The sequence below is a fragment of the Anomalospiza imberbis genome, chromosome Z, assembly GCF_031753505.1.
Source record: "Anomalospiza imberbis isolate Cuckoo-Finch-1a 21T00152 chromosome Z, ASM3175350v1, whole genome shotgun sequence".
NCBI classification, from domain to species: domain Eukaryota; kingdom Metazoa; phylum Chordata; class Aves; order Passeriformes; family Viduidae; genus Anomalospiza; species Anomalospiza imberbis.
This window is the reverse complement of record NC_089721.1, coordinates 43,209,701-43,235,479: the sequence shown is the minus strand read 5'-3', so window position 1 is coordinate 43,235,479 and position 25,779 is coordinate 43,209,701. Positions and strand designations below refer to the sequence as shown.

Below are 25,779 nucleotides of genomic sequence, written 5' to 3'. Positions count from 1 at the left end.
TCTGATGGCATCTATAGGAATACTGAAAACTTTGCCAATTGCCATTACAGATAGCTGGCATAGAACTCATGAATACATATTCTTTTTTCTTCCTCAGATTATTTGGATGGAACAAAATCCCAAGAGGAGCTTTTATCCTATGTGTATAGTGATATAATACAGGAATTAAACAAGCTGAGGGAAGAAAGTAAGTAACGTTACTGGAAATTGAATCTATATATTCTATTCCATGTTAACAAGAAGCTAATACTTTTATTTGAAAGTACTACAAGAATGATGAAGATCTATATTTCTTTATGTGCTACAATACCATGTTTGCTCATTACTCTGAGTCAATTTCAGTTAAAACTGTGAGTTCTTGAAATGAGATGTTCTAAGATCATAGTTGAATCCACTATAACTTAATGATAAAATAATAATAAAAACGTGGAAGAGAAGGAATATGAGATAAAGTATCAATGAAAACAAATGTGTTAGTGGAATCATATTATCACTAATATACAGTGATGTCGCTTGGAAACACTACAGGTTAGATATGTATTTTGTATTTATTTTAGATCAGCAGGTCACAGCATGACAATGTAGAAAGCCTGGGTTCCATTTGATATGAGTTGAAAACACCAAGACTGTAATATATGGCAAGCCAACCAATTGGGCAAATGTTGTGTGTATGATCATAATGCTACTTCATATAACACAAGAGCTTTTGTAAGTAATTATTAACTCTCTTTTGGATATGAAATCAGAGACTCCATTTAGGAGTATGAACAGTGCATTCTTTAAATTTCCCTTAATCAGTCCTGCTTTGGCTGAGCTTTAAATCTGATTGAATGTGTACATTTTAAAGAACATGAAGATTTTTGTGCATAAAATGAAACCATAAAGATGCGCTTCTCTTGGATTAATAAGCATATCTGAACATGGATGATTGTAATTTGTAATGATCATATAGGAATGACAGTGATTGCCTCTAATATTCTTAGGAGCTTATTATCACTGATAAACATGCTCAGAGAAAGTAGTCGTGTAAGTTATGTAAGTTTATGTAAGTTGTTATGATGCTTATTCAGTAACTGAATACATCACAGCTAAACTTTTTTAGACTTGCTAAATACCTCTCTGGAGTTTGCACTGTAATTTTTGTGTGGTGTAATGTTTAGAGCAGTTGGGAATAGATGTTAAGAAAATGAAAACAAACCTGAAGAGGACTCAGATTGTTGGAAAAAGGTGGGGAAATAAGATGTAGAGAATGGAGATGCATCATTAACAAGGTATAGTACATATATTGTGCAGAGATTGACTGGGATGGCACAGACAACTAGATAATCCATGCTTCAGGGAGGAAGAAGGAAGAAATAATTGTTATTAACATTAGTAACTCACATTGAAAGTGAAATGAAACTGAAATGTTGTGAGTGAAATGTTCAGAAAGCAGGAATGCCAGACAAATGTGAAAGCTTTGTTATAGAATTTGTGTATATATATTTATGCAACTAGGAAATTGGATCATATTTTGTTGCTGAATAAATAATGTCTTAACTCTTATATTTTCTAGACAATAGGTTGCATTTTTATGAGCCAGAATAAAAATAAAACTACATGGAAAGCAAAGGATGGATTTTATTACTTGGTATGTGACAGCTGAACTGGTCAGTGATTGAAGTGTAGTACTTTATTGTAAAAATCCTAAATCTGTGTATAAGAAAAAGATGTTATCAGATTACAGCTGTGTCTAGCTGTGTTTAAAACAAAGTGCTTCCAAATATAATTTTGTACTATTATTTTGCACTAAAATTCTTCATCTTGCATTTGCTCATATGCTGTGATGGACTGTCTGACTTTAAACTGTATTTTTGTTTTTATTTCCCTTTGGAAAGGGTACAATTGCAAGAGATTAGCTAATGCATGGAATGGCTGTGGAGGGCTGACCTTGGCTAGCCACCAAAACTGCACTATTACTTGCCCCTCCTCAACAGGAGAGGGGAAAAAATGTAATGGATTTACATCTTGATTCGTGCATCAAGATAAGGACAGGAAGATCACTCAGCAGTTACTCACATGCAGTCAAAACAGACGTAGTTTTGGGAAATTATTTGAATCTACTGCCAATAAAATCAGAAATAATGATAATTAAGAACAAATCATAACACACCTTCCCCCCACACCTCCCTTCTTCCTGGGCTTGACTCCCTGCACAAATTCTCTACCTCCTGTCTCCCAGCAGCACAGGTGGATGGGGATTGTGTTGCTCCTTCCTCTACACAGTCCTCTGCTGCTCGAGAGTGAGGTCCCTCCCACTGGGACAGTCTTCCACTTCCACCTGCTCTGTGTGCTGATTCAGAAGAGGGAAGAAATTAACAATGGTATCACCTGACTTTATTCTCAAGTAGTCCAACACTGGTGCTGAGGCAAGAAGATCAGTTTTGTCAGATCCTCCTATGGGGAGAAATGATAGATGAGCTCCAATACAGATCTATGCATTTGTGATGTAAATCATTATTGGAATATACATGTTACTGATCTGGTGCTTCACCAACTTTTAATAAGAGCTCAGGGCATAGATCTTTCACAGTTCTTCTATACAGTTTGGAGCTGCTTTTTTTTTTTTTTTTTTTTTTTTTTTGGCAAACAAAACAGGTGGTCTTACTTGGCTCCTGTGTAAGACCAGTGGACCCATGTCTTCAGAGCTGGGCAGTTCTGGTTTCTACATTTGGAGGGAGTCCACAGTGGAGTTAAAAGAAGAGCAACTAAAATTCAGTGTCTTGAAAGCTGTGAGTCAAACGGATGTAGAACTAGTATTCACCAAATTTTACAAATACTAGTCTGGAGGACACTTCCTCATTTGAAACAGATTGGCCAATTTATATTAAGGTGATATTTCACACTGGTAGAGGTGATAATTTATGCAGCAGACACTGACCTTCTAAGATGTAATGCCAAAGGTGGCAGACAGTACCAGCAAGTTCAAAAGGGATCCAGAAAATTCAGTGACAGTTCACCCATAAGAAGTAGTAAAAGAAGCAAGCAGTGCTATAGCATGGATGTAGAAACTGACCAGGCTCACCTGGTGTCCTTAAATTGTGCACTCTTGCCAGTTGCTGCAGCAACTCCACTGCAAAAGATAATGAATTCTTCTGAGTCTGTTTGGTAGACAAAATATTTCACATGCCATTTATCAAACACTTACAGAGCTGGCCTGTTACTTGGCATGTTGGCAGAATGCTTTTGGTTTGAAGGTGGTACAGCCCTTGACAGAATTTTTTTTTTTTTTCTAGTTTGCTCTTGATGAATGCCTTTGCATTGCCAGGGCTATGATAGCTGTGAAGTGGTTGGGGAGAGCTGCATGACACAAGCCTGTGGTTCTTTAGTGAAGAATAGATAACTTTCTGGAAGTGGTGTCATCTGCTGGCAGCAATTTCAGGCTGTCACAAGTGAGAGAAAGCTTTGCTCAGTGTCTGGCATGTATTCAGAAATGCGGAGTGATAGAGGTGGTGGTGTTCAATAAAAGGCTAATGGCTTTTATATAAGGACAGAAATACAAATGTATTATTCGTTTGATATTTAGAAGGTGATTTTCTGATGTTAAAATAACAGAATATGACGAGTCATAAAAACTGATGTAGAAACAAACTTTTTATCTCTCAGAGCTTATGATTCCTACTCTAACCTTCAAAGCATAAAAGCTGAATTTCTGTTTAGACTATGTATCGATTCAGAAGTTGGTTTTGTCACACACAAGGTGTTTCCTAATTTACATACCCCCTTGTGAACAATGACTCTTTTGTGCATCGAACTGGTTATGTGTTTGGTTTCTCTCTGGCACTGCCACTGAACACACTGTCCAGTGTCCATTCACTGCCTGGTCAATTACTGTAGTTACAAGAGAGCAGGAGCAGTGCAAAAGTAAAGTGAAAGTGTTTATTTTAGGAAGCTGATGCTCCTATTTCCACAGAGAGGAAGTTAGTGTGCCAAAACCCTTTCCTATTCCTGCTGCTTTACTTGGATTGCTTAATGACTGCCCCGTCTTTTGACAGACAGGAGGTGTGGTAGGGCTCTTTAGGTTTTAAGACTGAGGGGATGGGCCCTTACAAATGAGGCAGTCTTGCATCAGCCACCTCTTCTCAAAGCACGGTGCAAAGGTGTACGGTGTGACATGCTGCATGACACGGTGTCTGCACCTGGTCAAACAAGGTTTGTCAGGTGGAGGAGGATGTGCCCGTCATCCAGGCCAAAGTCTGTTGTTGTGGGGGGAAATCTAGTATTTAGTTACTCACATACGGTTAGACACTTTGCTTTTCCCTCCCCACAGTTGGTCCCTGCCCATCTCCCCAGGAAACATCATCCGTCTCCAGTCTGGTGCAGAGTGTGAAGGAGTGCCTCTTGCCAGCACAGTGACCTCGCTGCCCCGGCTGCCTGCCAGCCGGGCTGGGTGTATAGCTGACCCCAGCCTGGAGCCGGCAGCCGGGCGGAGAGGCGGGGTTTGAGTGCTGAGCCGGTACTGCCTGTGCCTGGGCACCCCCGAGGAGCCCGGCAGCTGTGCATCCTCCCCGATGTGCCGGAGGTGCGTCAGTGCCACTGCCGCCATCGGGCGGCCCCGCCGTGCCGCTTCACACACCGGGCCCGGACACCACGCCACAGACAGTGTGCCCTGTGATGCCAACCGGCTGGGGAGCCGCTCCCGATCCCTGTCACACCGGCTCGGGAACGCAGCACCCCCGCCTACGGATGCGCATGCGCGTAGCCAGTTCCGCCCCCTCTCGCGATACCCTCCTGCGTGGGGCTGGCGGCGGAAGGGCGGCGGTGCGCGTGCGCGCCGGCCGTGCCCGCGGGCGCAGGAGGGCGCGGGGGATGTCGGCCACGTGCGCCGTGTCCCGGAAAGCGCCGCTGCCGAGGTCGGGTGCCCAGGGCGAGACGGAGTCGCCCGCTAAGGTGATGCGCAGGGGGCTGCGGCGAGGCCGCGAGGAGGAGCGGGAGCAGCTGCCGTGGCCGGGAGAGAGCGGGGGCAGCATGGGCGCGGAGGCCGAGGCGGAGTGGGCGGCACCGCTGAGCGACGAGCGGCGGAGGCGGCCGCCTCTGGAGCCGAGGGCGCCGACGACGGCGTCGGCCTGGGCGGTGGAGGAGGAGGAACGTCAGGAGCGGGAACATTTTCGGAGGATCATCAACGCTTTCCGATACTACGGGTAATTGGGGCCTGCCTTCCGGGCGTCGGGCCCTGCCGGGGTCCCTCCGCTCGCCGAGCGGACGCCGCAGGATTCGCGGCGGCCCCGGGAGCGGGGCGCTCGCTCTTGGTGCGCGTCTTGCGGCCGCCTCCCGGTCCGCGCTCCGTGCGCAGCACCGTGCTTGCAGCGCGGTGCGCAGCCCGACTCGGCAGAAGGCTTTTGCACCACTTTCCTTTGGGATACGCGCAAAGTTGCCTTGATATCTGCCAATTCGAGAGCATCAAACCTGAAAAGAGTGCCTCGAGGTCTCTTAGGAGATAAAATGCTCTGAGGCGCTGTACAGCCCACAAAACAATCGTATCTCTTGCTGGCAAAGAAATGCAAAATGGAGTTTCGATTATGGGTGGAAATTCATGAAAGACATTTTACTTTGCAGAAGAGATAAGACCTAATGCTAGGGATTGTGGATGCAGTTTTTGATAACATCTGTTGAGTCAGAAGGGTGTTTGCTGGCTCCATAGAAATGAGCCAGCGGTGATGAGGAACACCTGGTTTTAGGACTGAATCCGTTTAGTAGACGAGGAAGCAAGTTACTCGCATTGCAAGGTAGTGGAATCTAGCTGGAAAAGTCCAGCCAGGAAAAGTGTTTTGATAAACCGTTTCCTTTTTCTGGGTTTGGGAAGCAGATTTGTACTTCAGCTAACAAAATGCCTTCATGTGGCTCATTACTATGTGCTGGACCCTCTTTTGTCAATGTAGCACAGGCATAATATGTACATCGTAGTGAGGTTCTTGGTAGGAGTGAGTGATACTTATATAATTTTTTTCTATTTGAGGTTTGTCCATTTAAGTTTTATTTGTCTTCCAGGACAAGTGTTTGAGCCAGAGGTTGGTCTGAATGATGCTTTGCTGTCTCTTCCAGAGTGAATTCTCAAATTCAGTTTGGACATATTGAAGACCTAATTAGTTAAAAGTATCTAATACTGATTGCTACTAATTAATTCCGACTTGTAATTTATTTATATTAGCGGTATAATTGCACCCTCAGGCCTTAGAATCTGGGAGTATCTTTCTCAGCCTTCTGCTGAACCGTGGCTTTGGGTTGCTTTTGAATGCTTGTTTCAGTAAAAACATAAGGATGTGGTTCAGATTTCCAGTATAGAAATTCAATGAAATTACTTCTGTCTCAAAGAAATAATTTTGAATTTAGGTGAAATTACATATATTGGTACTTAATAAATGGGATTTTTGTTTTCTCATACATATTTCCAGTTAACTTGGAAACATCTGTTTAAATAAGATAGTAACACACTTTCAGATCTTGTTCTTGTCTTCTAGATATAAACTTTTTCTGATTTCAGTTAGTCATTCTGCTAGATGGTTGTAATTTAGCACAAAAGGGTGGAGAATAAGGTTCAAAGGTTTTTTTGCTGATAAAATTTCAGGAAGATGTTTTTGAGCTAAGCTGATGTGCTTTATGTAGAGCATCAGTTTATTCTTTTCTCTTGGTTTTTTTTTTTTTCTGTTTCTTGTCCAAGAATGTAATTTTAAACCAGTGTTGTTATTGCAGTGAACAAGACCTTCTCAGTAACACGTGAATGAGATATTATGGTCAAATTTCTAGAATGAGGTTGTAATTAAAATGCCAGGAATTGCAGCTGTCTCTCATAATGGCTAGTTTTTTCAGCTCTGTGCTGCTGTATGCTGACACAAGATTTGGGAAACTTCAGTATGACTAGACCAGCAAAAATCATTTGGTGGTCAGAAGGGTCAGTATCACTTATTGAATTATCTCTCTATAGTTGTCATAACTGTGCTACTATACTTCTGTCAGTTTAGACAGAAATCAAATCTAGCAAAATCTTGGAAGAGTCACCATTTTTATGAAACTTTTATCCTGGGGAAGTGGCAAATTATTTTTAGCTTGCATCAGTCACATGATTATGTTCACAGTACTTACGAGGAATATGCTGTTAAAAGAAGGTAGCTTAGTATCTTAGTGGGGCTTCCAGAACTCTGGTATGGTCCAACTGAGACTTTTACAGTTCTCCTGAAAGCAATGGATATTGAGGATTCCAATTCCCACTCCACATCTTGTTGTTTCTGTAACCGAAGCTTACCACTGCATTCAAATTAATTTAATTTAATTTGGATTTGTGAAACAAACTTGGAAGATGGTTGGTTATTAAATTTTATAGATCTCTGTGTTAAGGTGTTGATCACCTGCTCTGGAAATGAGTGGCTGACGATGAAACAGTGAGGAGGAAAGGATAGTCCTCTGAACTGGAATGTGTTAAATAAAGTGGTAAAATAGAACTAGAGCTTAAAAGAATTTTTGGCTAAAAAATTCTAGAAAACTTTCACTCTCTGTGTATAAAAAAATGAATAATTGTAATAGCTTAGAGTGAGCTATTTGCATGTGTGTATATTGCTTCTAAATATTTAAAACTTTTGCTTTTTAGAACGAATATGCATGAACGAGTGAACAGAACAGAGAGGCAGTTTAAGTCTCTCCCATCTAACCAGCAGAGTCTTCTTCCTCAATTTCTTCCTCACCTTGACAAGATTCGGAAGTGCATTGATCATAACCAAGAAATACTACAAACCATTGTGAATGACTGTGTTCATATGTTTGAAAATAAGGAATATGGAGAAGATGTATGTTAAAATGGACTTTTTTTTTGCTCCAGAATTAAATTCTATATGCGTTGGGATTTTGTACATTTGTTTTTAATACCTCAAACCTCCAACTTTCTTTTCTTTTGCCTTCCTTGTTGTAGTGTTTTTTGTTTGGTCACACTTTTCTCTCTCTTATCTTTCACATTTTGTAGAGCTGATGCTTAATGTAGCTGTTTGTTGTTAGTTCTGTTAGTTACTCTTAAGAAAATTAACTGTGAATCTGGCAAATCATTGTTTTCACTCCAGAGTTCTAACTTTACCCTGGTTACATTTTAAAGTTATTTTTTTCTCTTAACTATATAGAATATAAGTGATATTGGTTCTTACATGTTACAACATTATAAATTGGTTGCAATTCTAGATTGTAAGTATTTTTAATGTTGTTATTTGTAAACACTTTTTTTACTACTTAACCTATTTTCTATCAAAAAAAATGACACCAAGACTTAAAGGACTGACAGAAATGGAAACTGAAGTCCTCCTTGGATACAGGCAAGATACAGTAATGGTCAGCTTTAATGTAAGCTTCTCAGTTTTGCCTTACCAGTATCCAAAGGGATCCTTTTTTCAGGGTATGCAGTTCAGCCTCTGCACTGGCTAAGCCCTGATCCATTCCTGAATATGGACTACCAGTTGTGCTTTGTTGTGTATTGTTTGTTTGATATGGAAACTGGACTTGTGAATGCCAAACAGAGGCCAGCAAACTCTGTTGTTTGTTTGGGATATTAAGGTGGATTCAAGCCTCAGTCTCAGGAGTGACAAAGCTGATAATCCCAGCAGTTCTTGCAGCATGGCCTTTTTTCTCTTCATAATTTGCTTCTCCCTTCTTCCCCCGCCCCCCTTCCCCAGGACTCCAGATACTTGGTATGTTTTCCACTAACTTTTTTTTTTCTCTCCACTTTATTCAGAGAAGTGGGAAGATTACACCAGCTTCAACATTTGACATGGATAAATTAAAGTCCACATTGAAACAATTTGTGAGAGACTGGAGTGAAGAAGGAAAGCCTGAGAGGGATTCCTGCTACCAGCCAATTATTAGTGAAATTTTAAAGAACTTTCCAAAAGAAAAATGGTAATAGTGTCTTAAAGCTTTTATTTATTTGGACTTACACCGTTGCACAAATCTAAAACGGTGTACGGAGTAATGAATTTATGGAGTAATGAAAAGCTTTGTTTCAAAAGTAGAATATTTTTTATGAATTTAGTGGAATTTATTTTTCAATCAATAATTTTTTTTTATTTCTAATACAAGATGTTGGAAAAGAGTGTAATCATAAGCTTCATAAAGTAATACCAGGTAAACCAGTAATAATTTTTTGTTGTTGTTCTGAAGCTGGCTGTAACAATAAATCTTTCAAGTAAGAGACTTCAGAAAGTTAACTCAGTTGTGCTTGGTGAGGTAAAGTTTGCATGTTAGCAGATTCTTGGAGTGTGTCTGCTGCAGGTGAAAGGAAGGACTCTGACAGCAGGAACTAAGGCTTTTACTCTTCATTATGGAAAGAAGAAGGAAGACTTAACCTCTAGTGCAGTTGCACTTAATTGCAAGAATTTATTCTGAAAATAGTAAATTCTAATCTTGGTTTCAGATAGCTGTTCTAGGAAAATTCTTAAAGCTTAGTTGCACATGTGAGGGTTATTTTGTAAGTATTGGCTTGTTAACAGTGCCAAAATAGTCATTTATGCAGGGGTTTTAGGTAATTTAGGTAGAAGCATACTAGTAAAGTCTCAGAAGGTTATAGTCCTGTAAGAATTCCATCTTTATTGGTTCTGTCATTTAATCAACCCAGTAATCTTAAAGTACATTTTAGTTTAAACTGTCATAGCAGGTTATTATTGTGGTGTTTTTTCTCTCTCAGCAGTTGTTAATAATGCTCTTGTGTGAATTTGAAGTCTCTTCCACTAGCCATCGTTTAGTTTCATTAGTAAAGACCGTTTGTGGTGGGAGAACATAGAGTGTAGATGGTTTCTATTTTGCCTTGAACTGACTTACCTAAAGATACACCTTTAAAAATGTTTTATCTGCAAGTTAATTTTCTGCGATTTTTCTAGTGCTAATGGTGCCTCACATAAGATAAAAAATGAATTAAATTCTGGAGGTATACCTCTGATGTGTAGATCTGTAGGAAAACTCCTGGTTAGTTTTGCAAGAAGTCATTCTAATCTCCAAAGTAGCAATTCAGCTTTTTCTCTTGTCTGCTAACTGTTTATGGATTTTGGTTATGGGAGAGGTAGCTTATGTCAAATCTTAAGAGATTCATGACTGAGGCCAGAAAATCTTGACTTTTACATTTGTCACTAATGAACTCTATTTCAAAACCTTCAATTGATATTAGGAAGTAACATGTGGTAACGGTGAATCTGAAGTTGACAGCTTTGTGCTTCTTTACAGGGAATTCTAGTGGTTGTTGTCAGACAAAACTGATGTGGCAGAGCATTGCTCCCTATTGTGGTAGCTCTGAAGTACCATCTGAGTTTTATTTTGTCTCTGCTGAAATCTCAATACATCACTGTATGGATCAAACATCTCTACTACAAGTTTGAGTTCATCAAACAGCATTTTTTAAATTTCTAAAATGTATATTACTTAAGTTATCATTGTGGAGCTGTTGTAGCACGTAGGTAAAACCTTTTCTCTGTTCACATACTGTTAGTTACTATTGTCAACTCACTCATTTTTCCTGGTGACAGAAGACTCTTCTGGTTAGGTGTACTTTCCTTTTTGAGGTAAGAAGGAGAGTCATGTACTATCAAGCTTAACTGGCAGTGCCATTTCAGCCTTGTGCAAGAAATAACTTCCCTGGTAGGGTTGGCTAGCTAGTAAGTCTGGGTTTTTTATACAGATTTTATGCACACTCTTCACTCTCCAGTGACAGAACCTGAGGGAATGGCATGCAGCTGAGTCAAGGGAGGTTTAGGTCAGACACCAGGGAAAAAACCACCCTCTGGTGGATGAGCACTGGAACAGGGTCTTCAGGGAGGAGGTGGTCACAGCACCAAGCCTATCTGATTTCCAGAAGTGTTTGGACAATATTTTTAGGCACATGGTGGGACTCTTGGAGTGTCCTGCATAGGGCCAGGAGCTGGATTTTCTTACCCTGATAAATCTGTTCAAGCTCGGCATATTCTGTGATTCAGTGATCTTGGAGTGGAGACGTTTTTTCAGTTTGAAGGGATTCAGAGGGCCTGAACTGACATTCTGTCTGTTGTTTATAGTAGGAGAGGACTGACCATGGACTCTAATGTGTGAAAGAAAGTAGCCTGTAAATGAACCTCAAAATGCAGCTTTATATTGCTTTAGAGTTTCCTTTTGTAGCACAGAGCACTAAAGTCTCCTGAAAGAATGAAATTAAAGTGCAAGAGAAAAACTGCACTGGGTGAAAAAAAGTCATTTTCTGAATGTATTTTGTGTTAAAAATGATAAATGTTTTTAATTTGAAACTGTCAGTGCCAGTCCCCTTTTACTTTGTAAAAGGAATTGCAGTACTCATCAAATTTGTAATACTCAGTGGAATGGTACCTTCAATTTTTAGTTAACATAATTTATTGATGTTATTAATTCAACGCATTGGAATCATGTGAAAATAGATTTTAAATTTTTGAAACTTATGAAGTGTGTTTCATCTGTGGTTGCACACTTTAAAGCATTGCAATTTGCAGGATGGACACGAATGGGCTCAGTTGGTATGTAAATAGGAAAAGCAGTGAAGTTTTGTATATCCTTGCTCTATGGGAAGTAGAAGTAGTGCAAGCAATGGTTGAAAGCAGCTGTAAATCAGAATAGTTATTTAGTAGGTGCTACTTATCATGTGTTATGTGTTTCAGTCTAGTCTTCTGATTAGGCTGTCACCTAAAAGTAAATTAAATGGCAGAAGCTGTTCCTGCCTCTTTCTGCTTAGCACCTTAACACAGACTTTGTTAGCAGAATCAACAAAGCAGTTTTAAGTAAAGCCCATGAGATCAGGTCTTCCTGAACAACTGATAGATTTCTTGCATTCTTCATGTTGGAATTTGTGTTTCAGCTTACAGGAGCTCTGTACTGTTTAAGTGTCTTGGATTAGAATGAACCTACTTGCTGTAGGAGAAAATAGTAAAACATAGGTACATTTTGATTTCTTTATCTGTGTATTTATTGAAGTGTTTCTATAGGGAAAGTATTAAGTTGAAAATCTAAATAAGCATACTCATAATTTTTTTTTTTGCTTTCCCTTTCTTTCAGTCATCTTGGTTTCCTTTCACTTCTAATGTTGCTCTTCCTGCTTAGGTGGAACGATGTTTCACCTAATGATCATCAGCTTCTTGTCCAGAAGAAATCTGTGAAATAATTAACTTTTTTGTTAATTACCATTCCATGGCCAAAACCAATATACTTGGGTATTTTTTCCAGTTTTCTCATAAACTAAGCCTCTAGAATGAGGTATAACTTGAAATTCATCTGTGCCATGCTGTCCAGCTATCAAATGTATTTTCCAAGATGCTGACAGAGAAGCCCAAAATAAATTACCAGAGCTTAGTTTCCTTTTAATATGAAAAACAGCTTATTAGTTCTGAGCTTTACTATACTTCTTGAGTGTGCTCAGTCACATTTATAGCAGAGTTGAAATTTCTGCTTTATTTGCATTTTATTTGACTTTATATGAAATGCATTTGTCCTTGCAGGTCTTTGTACTTAGCCTAAACTTTGCAGTGTTACTGCATCACCCAGGTGCTTTGCAGGTCTTTAAATGAAAGTATATAAAACTCAGCTGCCAAGTTCAGAGAATTGCTCTTCAAATGATTGTGCTGTTTAGCATTTGTCTTTAAAAAAAATCACTGACAATATGATTGAAGTAAAATAACAAAATATGGGATACTGAGAATTAGATCTGTTTATGATCTAAATGTATAGACCTCGTAAACACTAGGAAAGGAGTCCCACAGTATGTTCCTGTGCTGGTATTTCCACTGATCAGAAGCCCATCACAGTGTGAGATATGTATTTATTACTTCATTTGATAAATTGAACTGCTCTGTTTACTTTATGAAAATGGGGATTGTGTTTGATCAGACACTCTCATTTTTATTTTGCTAAGCATGCTTACCCCTTCAGCACCATTACTTTTTTTTTACAACACAATAGACATGAATTAAGCCTCCATTCTTATAATGTTTAATTTCCCCCTTTTAAAAGGGACACCTTTAAAAAAGTTTAAATCTTCATTAATATCATTAGTCTTCTAAAAGCTGAAAATATATCACACTGAAACATGCAGTGTGAAAAGGGCATGAAAGATTTGTTTCTGATATTTCTCCATTGTCTTTTTTAAAGAGGCTTCTGCAGTTTCAGTAATTGAGCTGAATAGTACTGTGCAGCCCTCTTCTCTGCTGCTTGGCCAGCACCTTTTCCCACACCTGTCAGGTTAATAGGCTGATGCCTATTACCTCTTGGCCCACAGGTGTTCAGTGGGTACTTGTTGGATACTTAATTATGTTCCTAACTACTGCTAGATGTATGTCATGGAAATCCTGACCTTGCTGGCTGGTTCCAGGGTAGTTTGCCTTGTGGATCACTTTGGGTTATTAATGTTACCACAGTTGTTGGTGGTTTTTTGTCTTTTTTTTTTAGTTAACTTTGTAACTGCTGTAATCACATTACCACCAGAGAAAAGCTGTTTTTCTAGTCTCTTAAAGGACTATAGCCATTAAAGAAGCAGTTTCTATGCATTTAAAGATTTTTAGATATTATAAGGATTCAAAATTCAACATAATTCATTAAAAGTTTGTTACAAACAGTTCAAGTCTTGAAAAAAGTGTGACATTTTTTTCTAATGAGGGGACGCTATCAACAGTAAGTTTGCCACATACATAATTTCTCAGTCTGTAAATTCAAAAATATGCTCTTGGAAAGTTAGTGTCAATGTTAGTGGACTGAGATTTGTTTATATTATATTTTATTAGATGTGCTCTGTTGCTGAAATGAAGTTGGTGGCTAGGAGCATTCTCCATCTACTGATCTGAAGAGTCATGCTAGAAATTAAATTGCTAGCAAATTTCCAGACTTTAATCCCTAAATAAAGGTGCAAACGAAAGCGCAGTTAAGTCTACACTAGAAAAAGAGAATAGAAAACTATTTTCTAAGAGAGAATTGGGAAAATTTGTTTAGAAGTACAAAAACATTATATTGTGAATGAAAAGATAAAGACAACTACAGGCAATTTAAAATCAACTCACTTGACTGTTAAAAGTTTTTTCTTGTTTCAGGGTGCACAAAGGAGCAGATTTCAAAATGTGAATATACCTGCATATCTGTTAGCTACCAGGTTGCTTTAAGAAAAGACTTCTAATCAATGTGTTGTTATCTTGAAAGTGGTTTATGGCTTATCATCCCATGTATTATAGAAGTGTCCACATGGTGGTGCTAAAATCTGTGTAGAGTTACTCTAAGTATTTCTTAAATAAAGTGAAATTGTAAGGAAATGGAGAAATAGATTAGGTTAGAAAATCTATATGGAATAATGGTGTACCATTATAATTAAGAAAAGCTCTAAGATAGAAGCTTTTCTGGCTTCTACCAGAAGGCACCTTTTCTTCTTCCTTCTCATGGTTCCCTATTTTCAAAAATTTCATATTGAGCATGTAGTTTTCTCCTGAAGTATTTTTATTCAGAAGGACTTTGTGCTAGCTTCTGGTTTCCCCTGTAGAAGAGAGGTAATGAGAACCGTTTCTTCACAGGAGTGTTCTTAACTAATAACACAGTCTTGATTTCCAGCTTCTTGTTAAGTCAGAAGAAGAGCCTGGATGAATAATGGAATGGAAATGAATGGGATGATTTTCCATTTTGGAGACTTCGTTAACTAGATGATGAAATCAAAACTCAAAAGGCACTGTAAAAACTGCTTTATTAGATTTTGTGGCCTTTAGAAAATAATAATACTTCCCTTTGGTTTTGGGTAATAGTGTTCAGAAATGTACAACTTTTAGAATCTCTGTATCTCCTTTATTCATCTTCATGCTGTGCAGCATTCTTAACTCTTTTGAACCCTTTTTGGCATTCTGAATTTTTAAGTAGTCAAAGGCTTTGTGGTTTGGTGCCTTTTATCCTTTGGAACTGGTGGTTTTGGCCTCCTTCATGTACTTGCATACAAATTGGTACATGTATTTTTTGTCTCAGAAGGTGATATGTAAAACGATGTCAGGAGGTCTATGAATATTCATACCTCGGTGTATGAAATCGTGAACTCTTGAAGTCATGTTTATGACTGGAAACTGAAAAACTATTTCTTTTTAGATAAGTATCTTCAGTTTGGCATGTGAGAGGTTTCTGTTTTATGAATGAAGGTTTGATTGCATTGTGGTGGAAGTGCAACAGTTAGAATATGTATGTGCCTCAAAGAGGAGTGATTCTCCTTTTTGAGGTTCTTAGTTCTGTTTGTTAGTTGCTGCATTTGGGAGAGATTTTAAGTATTTCAATTAACACACTGCTGGATGTTTTCTGGTTGTCTTCAACTTGATGCCGAGTTATGGGTAAATAGTTAGAGAGCTGCAATGTACTTTGATTTAGGAAATAGGTCACTTAGTGTACTTGGGGAAACCAGTGAGCAGCATATGAAGAACCCACCATTGCTGGAACAGTCACTACTTGAAGGTTTTTACATTCTGAATTATTCATCAGATTGTGGAGATTTTATGTTGTCATTTCTCATGTTAAAATACTTGGGATTTGGTTTTTTTTTTCTTGCAAGATAAAAAAATATGTCTAGAATGCTTTCTGATTATCAGTGGGGCTTAAAGAAAAATATATTTTGCTATATGTTAATATTCTTAATTTCACCTAAGAAATTTTTGACTGGATAACTGTAGAACTTCTAAGGAAAACAATTTGTGTATAGCATTTATGCTCTGTATTCTGAATGAGGGTTGTATATGTTCTTTTGAGTAATTTCTGTGAATTATTTTGACTGTACAATTAACCAGTCTGATCAGAGTTGGTTCAGTTTCATTTAAAAGTGAAGTCATGCAGGAAACATCCTACAGTATCTCTAAGTATATGGTGGGAAAAATGTTTGGCTGGACCTCTAAGTTGTGTTAAGGGGTATCAGATAAAGACTTAACTGTTATTTTTGTTCTGTTGCAGGGATTTCTCCAAAGTTAATATCCTGGTACCTGGTGCTGGGCTAGGTAGATTGGCGTGGGAAATAGCTATGCTCGGTTATGCTTGCCAAGGAAATGAATGGAGCCTCTTTATGCTCTTTTCTTCTAACTTTGTACTCAACAGGTATATAGCTTATGTTTTACTTGCTGAATAAAACCTAGAGAGGCAAAATTAAAAATGTGAGAAATCTGAATATATACATCTCAAAAGAATAGATTCATAAGTTGTACTACAAGGCACACATACTCACTTTTTAGAATGCTTTAAGGAAAAAAAATCGTAGGGATAAATGGGGAAGGAAGTATTGTATCTGAGTCATTAAAATTACAGGAATCATGGCTTTCAAGTTGTGAGATTTAAAATCTCTTAAATTGTACAACAGATTTTCTGCTAAATTTTGATTAGGTTTTATGATTTATTTCACATCTGTTTCTGTAAAATTGACAACTGTCTTACTATTACTGAATATGGGCTAGTAAATCCGTCCATGTTATTTAGTGGTGGTGATTATTAACTGAGGATACCTGTTTTAAAAAAAACTATCACCTTCCATACTAAAATTTTAGGCACTGTTTTGACAAGAAAAAGAATAATTGAAGCATGCTGAGCAAGAGGTTAAGAGTTAATAGTTCCACAATTATGCTCAGACAATAAATTCAAATGTAGTACATTTCATGTTACAGGTTTTACTTAAAATGACATTTCTACATTTGGTATTCTGCCACTTGCACTGGAATTACTGTTTTCTAAATTACTTTGTTAGGGAAGAAAAAAGGCAGCATATGCAACTGTTCTTTTAAGAAACAGAGTGGGAAAGCTACAGGTGGGCAGGTATTGAAAGAGGTCGTGGGGTTGTTTTAGTGGGGGGGTGGTGGGTGATTAGTCCAAGTTCACAAAGGCAGAATTTGATAGTTCAGTCATCTGTCTGAAATTATACACCTCTGCTGAAAATACCTAAACGATTGGCTTTTTTTCTGTATTACCATATTGTTTTGGAGACTGTTTTATAGACTGATAATCCACAGCGCACTGTGATGCTGTGCATCTCACACAGCTTCTGTTCCAAAACAACAAGGGGAAAACACTGCATGGTGCCTGCTGAGTATCTGCGTATAGCAGTAGTGCTCCGTATGATGATAATAGATGTTTACTGGCGGTTCATTTGTTCTTTTTTTCCTGCATTATTCTCATGTGACTCATATTTGGTGGTGAAATTGTATATTATGATTGATCTGACTGATGCCTTTTAGCTGCTAAAAGGAAACCATATTCCTCTCATATTTTGGAACTTCAAAGCAGCATAAAAGCATTAATTTCCCACCTTTTGGTACCCTGATCAGCTGTCGCAGAGGTTAGTTAACTTCACCCCTACCCTCTGATGACATGCTTCCTTAAATACTTCTTTATTAAATACAGAGTCTTTGCCTATATGTAAAATTATCCTAAAGATTAATGCTTTACTAACGGTAGTAATTTTAGCATTTAATGCTCATGTAGTGTTTCCTGTTCATGTAGGATATTTAGCAAAGAGGTGTATATGCATTAAACTTGCTAACAATATAAGATTTTGGACAGGAAAATTGAGTGTTGTGCAACTGCTGTAGTCTTTATCTTTGCTGAATAAGTTACCAGTTACATTGTTAGCATGGAAGAGAATACTGCTAGCATGACTGAGCAGCAGTCAATTTAGTTGAAGTCCAAGCATCCCTTTCTGCCAGATCTAAGTGTGGACTTGATGTAACCTTCTGTTATAAAGGTTTTAGGGACATGAAGATTCTTTCAGTTTAGTCTGAAGTAGCTCTTCATGGTTAGCCTTCTGAAATGCACATTTATTTTTCTGAAACTGGAAGAAACAGCCTTGATCAATATAAGCTGAAGATAATACCTAAAGAAGAGTGGTCAGAAAAAAAATAATTTGGCAGTTAGTTTTTAACTGTAGTCTCAATTTAATTTATACTTATTTTTAATTGATAAAAGCATGAGGATTTTGCTCATCTGTGCTTACAATTTTACATCTTACAGCTTTACCTTCTTTGTCTGTCAGTGGTTTATATTTAGGAAGACAGAGTACTGTTTTGAATGCCAAGCATTGCTACATAATTAGGTGTGGTACACTGGCTTAATGTTTCTGTGTGCAAAGTGGTATTTGCTGATTTTCACAGATTTTAAAAAAGCCTTCCATATATCTGAAACCGTGAACTTTTGTTACAGTGGATAAAGTTGCATGGTATGATATGTAGAGTGTATCATAGTGTAACTGTGGTCACTGTAAATATCTGAAATTATTTAGAGTTTGTTATTCTGTTGAGGAAACTCTAACTTGAGAATAAAGTGACCCTAGACTAGTTAACCTGCAGTGGCTCCAAGGCTGCTTCAGTCCTTGTATGGGACATTCTGCTTTCCCTTGTGTGCCTAAGTTTCTTACATGATGTGTTTTTCTTCTTTACTTTCTGGGAAAAATATAATTTTAGATAAATCTTGACACTTGGAGGAGACTACTGGGTGTGTTTGTTGCATGTCCATTAATGCCTTAGGATGAAAACAGTTAAGTTACATTTTTATGTGTATACTAGTCGTGAGAAGTGAGATTTGACCTACCCATCTTTTCCAAAACTGTCTTTTAAGCTGAACGTTGAACAGTGAACACTTCCCTATGGAAAGTAATGAAGTGTGTCACACTTAAATATGTTAGATGTTTATAAGAGAATGTGTATTACACATCTTTTGTTATAAGAATGGAATTGCCAAGGACTGGACTACTTGTTTTTGAAGTAAAAATTGTTGAAACTGGAAATGGAGGTTTTCAAGCTTCTATATGAAGAGATTGCTGTTTTCTGTTAAATTATAACTGTTTCCAAGTCTATGTGAACAATGAACTCCTTTCTAATCTTTTTTTTAATTGCTTTTGTAATAGTTAGGGCGCTTTTTTGTTGATTCGTTTTGGGTTTGCTTTTTTTAACCAATTGCATATGTCTGGTATTTATTTATACATGAAAAAAGTCATTGAACACTGTAGACTGCTGCTTAAGTTTTAGTTTTTAACTGATAAAATAGAGATATGACATGGAAATGGTAAAAGACATTATTTCAAACGCTTTATCACAAATATCTTCTAATCACCAGCCAAAAGAGTGCACTTTCTGTAACCCAGTAGATCACTTGCAGTTTATGAAATGCTTGATGTTATGTATTTTGTGGGACAGATATGTCCTCTATTGTCCTTGAAAGAATTTTTTTTTTCATTTTTTAGTTACAGACTAATTTTATGGCATGGTGGGAAAAGCTTCATGTTATAGTTAAATGATGTGGTTTTTAACTTTTTAAAATGTGAGTTGATTTAGTTAGTCATGTGAATCCAGAAACTCTGTTTTACAAAGACATCTTTACTTAGCATGATTGCAAAGATCCAGGTTACAAATTTAAAATTACTATTATTGTACTTTGCAAAATGGTGCTTATTTATATTTTAATTCTTAAAGCATCTTTTCAGTTAGCATCTGAAAAATGCTTTTGTTCAGCTATGCTTCCAAACTTCCTATGATTATGGTTCAGAAAAGTCTAGAATGATAACAAACATTTCAAAAAAAAAAATCATGGAACTATTTTTACTTTTTTTTTTTGTTTGTTTGTTTGTTGGTTTTGGTTTTTTGGGTTTTTTTTTTAAATAGGAAGAGAGATGATCCAGCAAGTCTCAGCTTTATGTAATATAGCAAATTACAGATTTCATTAATCTTACAAAATAAGCGTATGTGTTTTCTTCTCAGCAGAGAAATAAGTTGGAGAAAATTACAAATCCTAAAAGAAAATTCTAAAACTGGAAAAGGCAATTCCTTTGTAGAAGTGATTTTGTCAGATTAAAATTAGTTTTTTGATCACTTTGCTATCATGAGCGGTCCAAAGTGTTGTGAACTAGGTTAAATTTTCTGGCAAATGTGGAGCTGTTACAAGACTTTGACTCTTATATTTCTAGATTCTAGATAAGCAATTAGTTGAAATAAATTTTGCTGGTTTCTATATTTTGCAGATGCTCTCGAATTAATTCATGTAAGCTTTATCCCTGGATTCATCAATTTAGCAATAACAGAAGATCTGCTGATCAGATACGACCAATTTATTTCCCAGATGTTGATCCTCACAGTCTTCCTTCTGGTTCAAACTTCTCTATGACAGCAGGGGATTTTCAGGAAATTTATTCTGAGTGCAGTGAGTAAATGCAGACTTCTAGGCTATCCATCTAACTTTACAGTCTTCCAGAGTATTTGGGACAGATTATAAAGAGAATGGAAGTGTATGTACCAGTATTAAGTATAAAGAACTAGCTGTAGCAAGGTTCTCATATTCAGAATATTTCTCCAGCTGTATCAATAGGTCTATTTCTTACTCCAAATCAGCTTTTCTTCCTAGTTATAGAAAATCTGGACACCTCCTTGTCTAACAGATCTTGCAGGAGCCTTCCCTGCAGCTGCTTAATTTTCTGAAGATTCTATATTCAACAGTAGAACATGCAAGACTGGCATAAATTAAGACCTCTAATATTTTTTATTTACAGAACTTAAAACTTTTGCTATTTCAAGAATACCTGTTTCGAGAAAAATTGGGAGACTCATGCTTTAAAAGGTAGACTTTGAAAATTCCAGCTTGTTGAATTAACTAATTAAAAACAGCTGGGGAAATATTCAAATACTGAGTAAAATGTTTTAAAGCTAAATGACTTTTGAAAGTACACTTTAGTGTGCAGACTTGTATTGTTCTAGATACTAAATTACTGGGGATTTTTGCAGTTGTATTTTTAACGGTTGTCATAATGAAATTCATAGGACAGGTGAGTAATAGCACACTTAGGGCTTCATTTGTATATAATGTTTTACAAAATTTACATTTTACAATATATATATAATTTTATATAATGTATGAACAGTTTCGTTAAGTGAATAAGTAGTGATATTGTAGTGTGTGTATGTGTACATATGCATACATGAATACAGGCCAAATGAACCCAAAGTTAACAGTTTTTAATGTAAACCAAAATACTATACTTGGAAACAAAATAAAGATCCTTCAGCTGCTGTTAGTTGAAGGTGATTCTGAGGGTATCAACAAATACCAGGGTCAAATGATGAACTTCTACATGGTTAAAAGCACTGAAACTAATCTCTGTATACTTTGCTCTTTTCATGCAGATACGTGGGACTGTGTAGCTACTTGCTTTTTCATAGATACAGCACATAATGTTATTGATTATATTGATACTATATGGAAAATACTAAAGCCTGGAGGAATATGGATAAATGTAGGCAAGTGTGACCACCTGCTCTTTTTGAATTATTTTTAAAAGTATACTTGAGAAATGTGTGTAAATAATTGTGTCTATACAGCAAACTGTACAGCTAGAAAAATATAGGGCTTGGAAATTATCTCAAGTTTTCAAAATATGTTCAGATGTTTGCTAGTTATAATCAAGTCAACACTGTGATTTTTAAACAGGCAAGTAAATCTTGCCCGTGGCAGGTTTTGCATTCATGCATCAAACGTTTGTTTTTTGACAAATGTAGTATTCTGTGTTGTTCTTTGCTATTTTTCTAAGAAAACAGAACTTTAAAATTCATCCTTGCTTTTTTAGGGTTTGTCTAATTGGTACTCTGCCTTGAAGCAGAAGTTTTGGGAATGCGATTTGATTGGAGTCTTCCATGGTGAAAGAATGTTAGACATGACACAGGCATTAAACATTATGCATAGTAAAAACTGGTCAGTTACTGGTCAGTCTTGTCACACTCTCTGTCCCAGCCAGGAAGAGTGCTAGCAGAGCTCCTAGGCAGACTTAAATGTTCTGAGCTATAGAGACAGCAGTGATGCTTGACTGAAGAAATTTTAAGATACAGAAAACAGAATCTGGTAAGAAATGTAGCAAATTTTTGAATAAGAGATAAAGTAATTAATTTTTATTGTTCATTGATTCTGAAATTCATTGTAAGAATCATATTCAAGTAACAGCAATGTGTTCTTTTGTCAGTATTTATAGAATCATAGAATGGTTTGGCTTGGAAGGGATCTTAAATATGATGTAGTTCCAACCCTCCCTGGCAGGGAACCTTACATATTTTTGAGTATGTGAATCTGGATATAAGTGTTTGTTGCACTATCAGTGTGTACTTTTGACTTTTAACACATATTTTGTCTTTTTGGTAGCCATTTCTGTTGTATCTTTGTACTTCAGGTCCTCTCCTTTACCATTTTGAAAACTTGGGAAATGAACTTTCCATAGAATTAAGCTACGAGGATATAAAAAATGTTATCCTGCAGTATGGATTCCATATAGAGGTAAGAAGATAGTGTAGTTTGCAATAAGCAGTATTGTTATGAATCAGACAAACTGCTTTGAATAAACCACCATAAATTTCATTCAATATAATGAAGTATTATGTATCTTATAAATTACCTGCTTTTCTCATTTTATAAGAAGTGCATAGATGAGCCTCATAATCCAGTAACAATATAGCATTTTCATGTATAGTTCCTGTGCAGAAGCTGTCTTGAAAACTGCTGCTTTGTTTTCAGGTGGAGAAAGAATCTGTACTGTCAACTTACACTGTGAATGAACTCTCCATGATGAAATACTACTATGAATGTGTGTTGTTTGTGGTGAGAAAACCAGAGTAGTAGTGGTTTGAATAGGTTAATGAGAAAATAATATTGGCTTGAAAGCTAGAAATGAGAATAAAATCATGTGGTGATGTATGGACATAACCTCAAATCTGTGGTGCCTTCTTGTTCCTAAGAGGATATAGATAGTGTCTATTTTCTTAATAACTCTATTGCTATTCAGACATATACTATGCCATGGATATTCATATACATATGAATATGCATATTCATAATACACTTGTGAAAGATTAAATGTTCACATGCACTGTCTTTGTACTTTGGAATGCATTAAATATAAAAGCAAAAGTGTTTTCTTGAGAACAAAATTTAATGTTTGCCGTAACTAGGCCAATTCTCTGCTAATGCTGCCTCGTTTTTCATAGATTTTATAGTGCTTTTTTCCCTACTTGATGATATTAGGAATGCATGGAGGTGCTTACTGTACTAGCTGTATCACTTTTAGAGAAGTATTTGTAAATGTATACTTAAATTATGAAGTCTGAAATAGTTGGGAAGTGGTAAAATTATTCTTGACAGATAAAGTAGTCATCAGAACTGTTAGAGCATTTCCTGTGCAACTGAAGTAAAATAGGATATTATACAAATTTTGATCTTTGGCTGTACCACTGTTAAAGGTTTAACCAAAAATCAGGAAATTGAAAATGCTATGTGAAGACAGAACACTGAGTGAAGAAAAAGCAGACTATCACAGAGAAGAAGTATGTTAACCTCAGTTCAGGAAAACACCGGTCTGGATTAATCTTAGTGTTGGAACTGAAATGGGTTAGATGCTTTGCCTTCTTGAAATAACACTGATTTTGAGTCATCTTCTTACTGTTTAAGCCAGAACTTTTAATGTTGATTAACATAGCTGAGTTATCCATGCCACGTGTAGGTAGTACAACATAAAAATACCTATCAGAGCAGTGAAGTTACATGTAAATATGTGCTATAACTTAATTACTTTCACCTGAGCCAGGATATGCAGGCCAGGTAGACAATTTCCTTGTAACTTCAGACACCTTACCCTTGTGATTTCTTGGTTCCTCCTATTAATGTGGTTTTTTTCCCTAACACATGTGGCTTAGCTGAATATTTAATCTACAAGTCATGATACTATACAAGAAGCTGTCATGTCACATACAATTTCATGTCACTTTGAAGTTATGTAAGAAATGAGAAAAAACATAATTAACAGTCACTAATGACTGTTAGTGACTAGTCTGAGGTGTCATGATGAGGTGTCATGTTAAGCATTCTGTTTGCGTAATATATTGATTACCGTAAGTGCCATTTGGATGCATTTTCAAAAATATGTTTAAAATATAAAATCATTATGATGAGGGCTGAATTTTTTTTTTCTTCTTTGGCTAAAAAGACACTGGTCCGTATGTTGTTTCTTTCCAATTACTTTTTGTCCTGTCTTTCATGGTGATGTCCTTATCACATCTCTTTAATAGATCTGTTACGGGCTTTTCAGTTTTTCTGATCAAGGCCAAAAAATTTTGTCTTTATTCCTAAATTGAAAATCTGCAAGGAGGGAAAACAAACTTCTTTAAAAAATATTTTCAACACTGCATAAGAGAGTGCATGCTTGTATATATTGTAGTATTATGCTCCTTTCTGCTCAGAATCCTGATTGAGAACAGAGGCTTCTGGTCTACAGAAGTTTTTAAGTTTGGCTTAAACTACTCTTCTTTTAACTCTCTTATTTCTAAAAGTGCATGAACTATCAAAGTTCTTCCCTGTTCCAAGTGAGATGTGTTTAAACACTGCTATTCAACAAATAATTTTAAAATAAAAGTCCTTGTGTAACTAAAAGTAAAAAACCACATGCTTTAATTTCCACATTGTACTGTTTAATTTTTGAGAAAATTTGTGATTCTTTGCTTTCATTACGCTTTTCTTCTCTTAGATAGAATATGATTAGTAATTTAGTAGATTTTCACGCTTCTTGAAATAAGACAGAGGTTAGCTGAATGTCAATGAAGCTGATGGTGAGTAGCATATCTATGTCTAATACTACCCAGTTACTGCCCCTTACGCAGTCTGTAACTTGAAATGTGCTGTTCTGTTTTTCAAAAAAAGCATAGGAACTCTTCATTTATGGTTGAGTGTCAAGATCCTGTGTTCTGGTGGTTTTTTTTTCCTTACCGCTTCATGTTATCACAGGTGCCATTTTTGTATGTTCTCTGAAAATATTTTTATATACGGTCTAATACAGTGATGTGCTTTTATTTCTGATCTAGGAAATGCTGGGGTTTTTTTCCCAGAGCGTTCTGCATTTAAATTGCAGCAGTCACATTAAGAGTTGGAAGCAAAATAATCTTGTGAATGAGCTGTCAGTAGTGTTTTATCTTCAGTCCCATATATGAGTTCTTAGAATTCGTCACTTGTATAGTAATGCACAGGGATAATTGTGTATTATGGAATTTGATCATTGTTTTATTTAGTTTTATATGCAGGAGGAAATGCTCCAGGTGTTCATCAGCTAAGATTGTTTATTTTGGGTCATTATTAATCTATACATGGTAACAAGTGTAAAATAAAATGCTGCATAATCTTCAGCATAAAACTTCTTTATATGGAGTTTGATAAATGTAAAACGTCCTGTATTTTTTTAATGTGTTACATTCTAAAATTGGTTGCAAAGATGGTAAGAATGGGAAATTTAATGTCTCTGTGTGCACTTCCCACAGTTTTCAGTGTGTGTCATTTGAAAAATGCATATGATATGATTAGCTCTTTGCAAATACTGAAATGAATTCTACATGTGTTATGTTGGAAAGTTATGCTGTATCAATTTATTTTAAGTAGTGTGGTAAATATAGTTTTTTGGCTATAGTATAATATTAAAATAGAAACTATGTGATGTAAGATACTTTTTGTAACTAGCTCAAGGAATGGAAAAGATAATCAAGAAATTCGTTGCATTATCCTATTTGGATAGAGATAACAGCAACAAGACACCAAAATCTCAAGAGAAGAATTATTGCCTCCTTATCGGGACTATTCAGACTTCATTCAGACTTTTACCAGACTTCAAGGAGCCAAAAGAATTGATTTACAAGATGGGGAGGAAGGGGGAAGGGGCAGAAATTGAGTGGAAAACATCCTTTGTTTGAAAATGTTTGCATCATGTATGAGATATATGAATATGCAACAGGCTAT

At 36.7% G+C, this 25,779-nt stretch overlaps 2 protein-coding genes and 1 long non-coding RNA gene across 9 annotated transcripts in view; 2 read left to right on the top strand and 1 right to left on the bottom strand.

Annotated features, from left to right (window-relative positions):
- The window catches only part of NMRK1 (nicotinamide riboside kinase 1), a 29,687-nt gene extending 6,970 nt beyond the window's left edge, over positions 1 to 22,717 (top strand). For 2 of the 5 annotated variants that reach the window (XM_068175971.1, XM_068175970.1), the window contains exons 8-15: positions 98 to 187; positions 7,622 to 7,817; positions 8,747 to 8,910; positions 15,949 to 16,089; positions 19,991 to 20,169; positions 21,147 to 21,260; positions 22,181 to 22,284; positions 22,522 to 22,717. In XM_068175971.1, coding sequence (XP_068032072.1) covers positions 98 to 187; positions 7,622 to 7,644 — 113 coding nt within the window. In that variant the 3' untranslated portion in view covers positions 7,645 to 7,817; positions 8,747 to 8,910; positions 15,949 to 16,089; ... (2 more) ...; positions 22,181 to 22,284; positions 22,522 to 22,717. Of the gene's footprint in view, positions 1 to 97; positions 188 to 557; positions 1,013 to 1,877; positions 2,142 to 7,621; positions 7,818 to 8,746; positions 8,911 to 15,948; positions 16,090 to 19,990; positions 20,170 to 21,146; positions 21,261 to 22,180; positions 22,285 to 22,521 lie in introns of those variants that run through there. The other 3 variants (XM_068175974.1, XM_068175972.1, XM_068175973.1) reach the window with 2 other exon arrangements.
- LOC137464562 (uncharacterized) lies at positions 1,261 to 4,168 on the bottom strand. Its single transcript, XR_010994285.1, has 2 exons — positions 3,065 to 4,168; positions 1,261 to 2,436 (listed from the first exon to the last, which is right to left on the bottom strand). It is a non-coding gene; the product is annotated as an uncharacterized lncRNA (long non-coding RNA).
- CARNMT1 (carnosine N-methyltransferase 1) lies at positions 4,790 to 24,161 on the top strand. Of its 3 annotated transcripts, XR_010994284.1 has the most exons (9): positions 4,790 to 5,180; positions 7,622 to 7,817; positions 8,747 to 8,910; positions 15,949 to 16,089; positions 19,991 to 20,169; positions 20,516 to 20,583; positions 21,147 to 21,260; positions 22,181 to 22,284; positions 22,522 to 24,161. XR_010994284.1 is itself a non-coding variant. In XM_068175967.1 (8 exons), the coding sequence occupies exons 1-8, from the start codon at positions 4,849 to 4,851 to the stop codon at positions 22,621 to 22,623; spliced, it is 1,332 nt and encodes a 443-aa protein (XP_068032068.1). In that variant the 5' UTR covers positions 4,790 to 4,848; the 3' UTR covers positions 22,624 to 24,161. The 3 variants fall into 3 exon arrangements, 1 of the variants encoding a protein (XP_068032068.1); XR_010994283.1 differs by lacking the exon at positions 20,516 to 20,583 and having other exon boundaries at positions 21,147 to 21,256; XM_068175967.1 differs by lacking the exon at positions 20,516 to 20,583.
- The last annotated feature ends 1,618 nt before the right edge of the window (positions 24,162 to 25,779 follow it).